The 8933-nt window shown below is 39.7% G+C and overlaps 2 protein-coding genes across 2 annotated transcripts in view; one reads left to right on the top strand and one right to left on the bottom strand.

Moving 5' to 3' along the window:
* tbc1d1 (TBC1 (tre-2/USP6, BUB2, cdc16) domain family, member 1) overlaps positions 1–8933 on the bottom strand; it is a gene marked incomplete in the record, with an annotated part of 45670 nt that overhangs the window by 21628 nt on the left and 15109 nt on the right.
* LOC118326743 (TBC1 domain family member 1-like) lies at positions 734–5145 on the top strand. Its single transcript, XM_035659798.1, has 7 exons — positions 734–891; positions 990–1094; positions 2457–2589; positions 3280–3371; positions 4314–4430; positions 4686–4811; positions 4986–5145. The coding sequence occupies exons 3-7, from the start codon at positions 2469–2471 to the stop codon at positions 5136–5138; spliced, it is 609 nt and encodes a 202-aa protein (XP_035515691.1). The 5' UTR covers positions 734–891; positions 990–1094; positions 2457–2468; the 3' UTR covers positions 5139–5145.

Genomic DNA, 8933 nt, shown 5'->3' with positions numbered 1-8933 from the left:
ACACAGAAAAATAAAATACTTTTAGAAGAGAAGAACCTCTGATGATGACCTCTGTGACCTTCTGCCAACAGTTTTCCTGTTTGTCCCCCAGACAGGAAATGGTGACCTCTGGCACAGGAACCAGAAGGGCCTGTTACTGTCCCCCTCAGCAAATACAGACACATTATTGACACTGATGATACACCCTACTGCTGCCATGGATAGTTGACCTCATCCTGGTGACATCGCCTCCTCAGTTTTGAGGACACAGATTAAATCCCCTCTTTTCCTCTAGAAAGAGTCTGACTATGTGATTCATATTTGATGCAGAAGTAAATTAAAGGGAAGCTTGTTCACAGAAAGAAAAGCTGTGCTCTCAGAGCTTGAAGTTTTGGGATAGATGAGATCACCACTGAGTCCCTTTTTGAGATTTAGGAGTGATAGTGACTCATGTCCCAATGATGACATGAATGGGATTATCCCCTAAAGCGGAACTGTCTTAAAATACATTGGTATTTTTTGAATATAGAGGAAATGAAACTGCCTCATTTGACACATCCGATTATTTTAAAATATAACTAAAAAGATTATATTTATCGAACCGTTTAGTTGAGGTTCACAGCAGTTTAATTGATAGTTTTCTTGACATTAAACATATCTATATGTGAGACAAATGTCAAAAAAATGACTGAAGTTTCAGTGTGAGCGGTGTGTAAGGCTCATTACTGCTCTCACAACGACACCACAAACCTCACCACACACAGAAGCACACACTAAACACTGAGTCAAACTGTTTTGTCTTTGTGTTTTTCTTTGTTTTAGGTTGGCAGGTCTCAGATCTTCTTGGTTAGTCCTGACACTAAGAAAGTTGCCATAGAGAAGAGTTTCAGAGAAATCTCCTTCTGCTCACAGGTATGAAGTATTTTCTTCCACGTAATTGTCCGTTTAGGCCTGTGTGTGATGTTTAAACTTATTCTGAATCCTTAAACCTCCTCATCTTTTCTTTCCAGGGTATTCGTCACGTGGATCACTTTGGCTTCATTTGCAGGGAGACAGTGGAAGGAGGGAGCTGCCACTTTGTTTGCTATGTCTTCCAGTGCACTGACGAATCACTGGTGAGCGATGGATAATGAAGGGAAAACAGAACATGGCAGGAAGGGGATGGGGCATGTTGTGTAAAAAATGTAATAATAATGTGTTTTGCCCTCATTTGTATATTTTCTGCCTTTATCCAGAGCTTCTTTTATTTAAAACAAAACAGTAAACAAAGCAAACATTTTCAAATGGGCACATTTCTGTTGGTACAGTTTATTTATTTATTCATTCATTTAAAAAAAGCTACACACCTAGAAACGTCTTTTGTATGATAGTAATGTGAATACAGTGTACAGTTGAGCATCCATGTGTATTTCCTGTAACTAAATTCACATAACCATCATATTCCTATATCCGTGCTTCCCCACTCAGTGTTCATATTTGATTGGTCCACTCAGTTTAACACCTTGCAAGTTTGCCTTGGATTTAAATTTGAGCGTCACAGTGCGCGAAGCTGATATTTTCCACCAATGTTGTTTTTCTATCAATCAAGATTAAATTCGGCTCTAATTCTTTAGACCTATGACTCAGGCCATCTGTGCTCCACTGAGTCATGTTGTGCCAAATGGACTGTCAGCTTGATAAAAAAAAGAAAAACGCCATGGTCATTAGGTGGATGTACTCTACTCCTGTGTAATGGTCAGCTAATGCTGCAGTGTGATTGGCTTATGCTAGATAGATGCTTCCTGTAATTCTTCAAATAATGAGTCACTGGGCTTGATAAACATCAGTAAGAGTAATTAGTTAATGTAATCAGCGCAAAAGCTGTAGAGACGACAGAAATAAACACTCAGACAGTTCATTCAGGTAATTTAGGTAGAAGATGCACTGAAGCGGCAAACACTGGAGAAATAAACTTCCTGCGGTAATTTTATACTTTATTGTGTAGGCTAAATAAATAAAAAAAACATTGAGGAACAGCTTTGATGCAGGCATTTTGTTTCTTACTGCAATACAGAGAATACAGACAATTGTCAAGCATATGTTATGCAACGGTATTATCTAAAAAGTATCGGATCAGGAATATTAAATCGGATTGGCTAAAACACGTTGATCAGGACATCCCTAGTTCTTATTTCTAATGTAAGTAATAATATAATAAAGTGTATACTGCATACGATATAATATCTGCAAAGACCCAGATTTCCCACATGAATTGAAACTGACCTTGATATAGGATCCTAAATATTAAACAATTATTAGTCAAAAGAAAACGGGGTGGTTTTGTTCAAATAATTCTCTATAGTAAAACATAGTTTTAAAAAGAAGCTAATGTGAACACTGGTAGAATCAAACTGATAAATGCACTGACAAATAATTGAAAGACTATCTGATGAAGGATGGATGTGCGTAAGCATAAGGACTGTATTTTGCTTCTGTAGGTGGATGAGATCATGCTGACTTTGAAGCAGGCATTCTCTGTGGCTGCCCTGCAGCAGAATGCAAAGACCCAGAGTCAGCAGTGTGACAGCTGCCCCATGCAGCAGCTCCACAGACTGTGTGAGAGGATAGAAGGTAAAAAAAAAAAACTGTCAATGCACTCCTTTACACTACATGTCGGGAAATAGTTAATTGGATTAATGTTGATAGGTTGATAACTCTTTGTCATCTTAATATAGTGACAAAGGCTGTTCCTAGCACTGGATTTTATAAATATTTGATATTTGTATAAAATGTCTTCTGCAAGTTGACACTTCAATGGATAAAAGAAAGAGAAGGACTGATATAGTCAGAGCCTCTGTGTGAAGAACAGACACTTGATCTGTCAGCTGAACACCCAACAGACATATCAAACCTTGCACACAACAAAGCTGTTACAATGTCATCTGACTTGTGTGTCAGCATCAGTAATTTAAACAATAATCTTGGCAGCTATTGGATTGGACATTGTCACTTTTGTGCAAGTTCAGATTTGCTGGTTTTCATGTTTCAAGTTACCAAGCACCTCTCCAGTGCCCTCAGAGAATTTAGAAAAGGAATACCTGTGTAAATTTTTGATGAATTTGTCTGAGTGCTCTGAATGTACTTAGTACTAAAAGTGTGCAAATGTGTGACAGCTGTGCTTTAATATTGAATATTATGCTACTTAACAAAGAAACTAAGGGGGCAGCACCCATCAGTCCCTACATAACCTATAAACACACACATACTATATGTGAAACACACCTAAAGAGAACTCTTATTGTGTATTTACGTCTTTTTCAGGTCTACATCCATCTAAAACTAAGCTGGAGCTTCAGAGACACTTGGCCACTCTGGACAACCAGGAGCAAGCTTCAGTCTTTGAAAACACTATGGTATGTGGTCTGTTCTGTCTGTCTCCTGTAATGCAAGGTGCGAATTCCTACAGTTCCCTTTGAGGTGACTGCAACTAGAAACAATCCATTCAGTCTGCAGTTGTATGCCTTATGACTGAATCACTGCAGTTTTTCATGTGGGATTTAAAGGGACGCTGACAGATTTGTCTTTACACATTACTTAAATATTTCTGCAACCTTATCTCTCGGTTTCCCTGGTGATCTCTTTTGTTCTCTTTGGCTCTCTCAATGCTTCAGTCTCTTTTCCCAGAAACACACAAGCGGATTTCTTTGATAAGCGTAATGTCATGTAAATTTATGTGTCCATCATTGTTACTACAGATTGTTGTAAAGTCTTAAGAGGCGACCGCCCTCAAATATTTATCTGTGACTAAGCTGACATCTGCTGGTGAAGTACTTGAACTGCAATGCAGCACCTGACAGTGCTGAATGGGCCTCATCAGCAGATTACTGCCTTTCTAACATTCATTCGGGAAACATTGGTTTTATTCCCAAAAAGCAACAAATTCAATGTGCAGCTACATAATCACCTGAAAATAAGAATTGTTGTGTTTTGTTAACGTAGAATGAGCCGTTTTTTTATCTACATAGGGAGTTGGTCCTCTTCCATGGAGGCCGCCATGTTGAAGCAACATGTTTCTATAATATCCCAGAATGGACAAACCAAACACTGGCTCTAGATAGGGCCTTTTGGTTGTTATTCAAGTTTTGCAGCCACTGTAGTTTCTCCTACACGCTTGGAAGCGAGCTGTATTCAAATGGTTGCAATCTGCAACTTCGCTGCACATTCACATCACACATAACCTTGTTTTAGGCTCCTGACTTTAGAAATTGGTACTTTAGTCTGAAACTGTAGCAACCTGCTGCACAAATATATAGCACTCATTTGTCAAGGATGTATGTGGTTTCTGTGTGTTTCAGAGGGCTCGTCCTAAGAGCGATCAGGAAGAGAATGAGTTAGTGATGGCCTCTTTGAGGAATCTGTATGAGGAGAGACAGCGGAGTCATCAGCACACACTGTCTGGAGACAGCAAACAGGTAACTGTGTACACTACTGTACCAGCTCTCTCTCTAGCAGCTTTCTATTACTAATTTCCTCTCTATTCCAATTATATCCTACATTTCGTCTATAGTGTCAACAGGGAATTAGTTCACCAAGGAAAGCACTTGAATAAAGCATTTTATCCCTTTATCTCACAAAGACAATAAGTGTCATACTGTACTTGTAAGTGCCGCCTTCTCTCACTCACTGTCTCCCTTTCTGTCTCCCTTTCTCTCTTCATGTGTGTGTAGGCGTGTGAGGAGGCAGCTTCAGCCCCAGTGGAGGCGCAGCAGCAGAGTAGTAGTCGGCAGCGGCTTGAGCAATTCAAGAGCCGAGCCAAGCGCTCTCTCACTGAGTCCCTGGAGGGAATCTGGAAGGTAGAAATGCTTTCTTTTGATAAAAAGAAAAAACTATATAAATCCTTACATTTTGAACATATAAATTGAGATTTATGTGATATATGTGATATAGATTTATGGGTCTTTAATGTTGTAGTGTCCGCATGCAAAAGCCACGTACTGTATACAACCTCGGCATTTGTGTTTTTGCAGGGGAGCAGCAAGGCCAGAGCTCAGAGGGACAACAGTGTAGGAAGTGACAGCGGCTCTTCAGTTTGTACAGTGAACAGCAGCCAGGACCAGCCTTGCTTGGATGACCCCTTGCCTGCCTCCGCCCACCTGCGACCCACCAGCCCCCTCAGGTAAACACACCTAAACACACATGCCCACACAGTGACTCATTAATCAGAGCAGTCAGTGCTTTAAAGGTCTACTTGTTTTACTTGAATTTTATGATTATATGGGTTTTTTGTGACCCTGAGCTCAAAGGGACAGTGAAGAAGGTGATAGCTACTCCTTTATCTTTACTGTGAAGAGCAGTCATGACCAGATTTCCTTAGACAGCGACAACAGCTCTTGGTATGGTCTCCCAGGTGAGGGGAACACTAGGAGCAACGCTCCTGGAGCTGGGCCTGGGAGCTGAGCTTGTAACGGAGCGCAGGGTAGCTGCCCACATCATTAGGTGAAGCAGTTGACTGTGATGCCTAGCTTTGGTCTGCTGACTAGATATAGTTAAGAGCAGAGCTTACCTGGTGGATCAGGGGGTGGTGGTAAAAAAAAAAAAAAGGTAAAATGGACCTGTACTTGTATAGCGCCTTTCTAGTCTTCCAACCACTCGCTTTTACACTACGTGCCACATTCACCCTTTCACACACATTCACACAGCGATGGCAAAGTCCATCGAACAGAAACTAACTCATTCATACACATTCACACACTGATGCTGTGCATTGGGAGCAAATTGGGGTTCAGTATCTTGCTTCAACACGTGGCAAAGGAGTCGGGGATCGAACCAACAACCTTCCGATTGAGGGACGACCCGCTCTGTGAACAAAATTTATTTGGAGGTCAAACTGAAAATGTATTTATTTTTATTTTAATTGAAAATTAGTTTAGCTGACGTTCTGTCTAAATCATTATGAAAGCCTTGAAAAGACTATTTTATTTGACATTTTTATACCCATGTGCAGTTCGATGTTGTTTTAATTTTTAAATGTGAGATAAAATCTCCCAGATCAAACGGGTTGAACTAAATATTTCCAGCCTATGGGGTGTGATTCCAAGTTCATCAGGTTTGTATGGCAGTGTGGAAACTGAATCATCACATATCCATTGAGGTATTAACAGTGTGTGACTCCCTCTAGGGATGGTTGTGGAGTATTCGCTGTCTTTGCTCCAACGGTTTTTGTACAGAGTTTTGGTGTTTCCTGTCACTGAGTGGACGCAGAGCACGTAGTACACAGCAGGTCAGACAGCTGAGCTTCTGGATCTTCAGAGGAACTGTCTTGTTCTTGATTGTTGCAGTTAAAATCGGTCTTTCTTAAACTCAGCTGCATTTTCTGATGAAATCTGAGAACATTTTAACATGTACTTTGGGAATCATTTCCATCTCTGTTTGTACCAGAACAGAGTTCCGGAACTTGGTCACTGTCTCAAATGTACATCTAAGTGTAACTGTCTCTCTTCAGTAGCAATGACTCTTCTGTGGCTGGGTCACTCTGTCTTGTCCTTTACACTCTGGGAAAGAAGAGAACATGCAGAAGGAAAGAGATGAATCAATAAAAGATGATTGATTAAAGAGAACAATCAGTAGGTTTAAAGAGTTATAACAATAAAGTATCAGATTGAACCTTTAAGTTCTTTCTGCCAAGGCAACAAATGCCAGCAGAAATATTTCTTGTTCAAAACATTAAAATCACTAACTTGTGAAGCTCAGTAATATTGTTTAAACCGTTTTGAGAGGAATATGTTGCTGCTTTTCTAATCTTACCCAAAGAAAAGAGGCAAGCAAGAATAATCCCACAGCCAATGTTCCATCTCTACAACAAGGTTTAAAATCAACAGGAGAAACTAGCTGATGTTCAACATCAGGTTGTGAGAATTGTTCTTCTTCACAGCAGCAGTTATTATTGACAGAATGGTTGAACACAGTGCAGAAGTAGTGCACCGCCTACTTGATGATGTCGCCTCTAGTGGAGCTAAAAGTTGTCCAACAGTGTGGAAAAAAGGCTTTCCAGCAGCTTGTCAGTGTGTCAGCTTGTGTTTTGTACAGAGACTGTGGGTTTCTGTCATGTGGGACCTCACAGCACATAGTACAGAGCAGAGGTCTGTCAATGCAGCAGAGGAAGATCTGCAGATCCATTTGGTTTTATCCTCACTCAACTGTAGCTGACAGTCTAGAGGTTGTGCATTTTGTGTTCCCAAGTGAGAGATGAGGGACTCTGGTGTTTCCTGGATATTGACGATACCACGAAGAAATAATCACTACCCAGTTGCTTGTTTGTAGTATGTGTAGACAGAGTAACAGTGCTGTCCTTTCTAAACATGGACTCTTGTTTCTTGACTGCAGTGAGTTCGATCACAGCTGACCCCTAAAGGAAGAGATAACTTGGTTATTTCAATGTTGCAAAAGACTCTAAAAGGAATGAATCATTCCATAAATATTGTATTAAAATTTCATCATATCATGCAGAAACAACATACCTGTTAATGATGCTACAGTAGAGTAACAGTAGAGAAGTTGTGTGCAGTGAACAGCAATGTTGAATAAAGTAATGTATTCTGTTTGTGTATTGGAACTCTGCTGAATATGGAAGTTCCCTCTCTCTTCTATAGTTCAGTAAGCTTACTCCCTCCCTGAATCCTCCCTCTCCTCTTAGATCTGTATTTTTCCTTCCCTCCTGGTTAACAGACCTGGTAGCAGCCATCCACAGGAGCTTACATGTGATGATTTAACGGTGGGATTAGAGTTTTTCTTAAATTATTTCATAGCTACATTACCTACCTTACAATTTGGACAAATATTTAGAGTTTTACCGTTTAAAGTGAGTCTCACTGTATCATCAAATGCCATTATAGTTTAACAGTGTGTTGTCTGTGTTTGTGTTCCATGTTCGTCAATGATAGATTATTCTCTTTTGATTCCTTAGTCTTGAAATATGGCAAGCATTAATCATGATCAAAACATACAATCAAAAGGCCAAAAATCTGTATGAACCTGTGGTCATCAGTCTGGGGTCAGATCCTAATCACCAGGAACAGATACATTAATTATTTTTCACTTTCCTATGCAAAAGGAACTGTTTTCATTTCATGGCACTACCCCGTTGTACATTGGTAGTCAATGGTGGGCTGTGATAAACCTACATAAAAACCACAACAGCCAACTCACAATCTGTAAAAAAACGATGCAGTAGGTGCTATGTATAAATAAACAATCACAGATTTTAATTTTTTTGGATGCAATCCTGGAAATACCAGATTCTTTCTGACCTGCAATGTGACCCAGGTGAATTCTGCAGATTCTTAAAAATAGTGTATGTTCGCCATTTAATGAGTGTGGGCCTAAGGTTCTATACACATGAATATCTACAAATTACGGATTTTTTTTTATCTAGGGGCAACATTTAAACTACATAGAAAAATGGACAGGACCCGTAGGATTGGAAACCGTCTGCGTACACCACAAGAAATCAAGAGACTGAGAATAACTGAGAAAACCTTAGATTAGAAACAAATTAATAACAACCAGTCTTAACCAGTTTTATGAACCAGTTTATGGCAGATATATGATTCAAATACTGTTTGATTTTCAATGTGAAAGATCGGCAGAATTTTAAAATTTCAAAACACATTTAAATTCCCTGTAGCAATTTTTATTTCCCTAAGAATAGATTATTCAGGTACTCAGGTACTCCAGATGATGCCTCTAACCTGAACAGCTCAATAAGAGTCTTAAAGCTTGTTTTTTATTAAAGCCCAACACTGAAATTTGTATCTTTTCTTTTCCTTCAGGTTCCACAGTCTAGTCCCTTTCAGTGCCTTCAAAAGTCTAGTTCAACCTCAACTCACAGCTCAACAAAAGCAACATATTTAACAGACCTCAACAGCATCTCAAACGTAATACTTAACTTATACTGGGTGGCGGCTGTGGCTCAGAGG

Source organism: Morone saxatilis, unplaced genomic scaffold, assembly GCF_004916995.1.
Source record: "Morone saxatilis isolate NCDOM2014 unplaced genomic scaffold, NCSU_SB_2.0 Contig17, whole genome shotgun sequence".
Classification (NCBI taxonomy): domain Eukaryota; kingdom Metazoa; phylum Chordata; class Actinopteri; family Moronidae; genus Morone; species Morone saxatilis.
The sequence above is the reverse complement of the archived record's forward strand: the minus strand, read 5'-3'. Positions and strand labels throughout refer to the sequence as shown.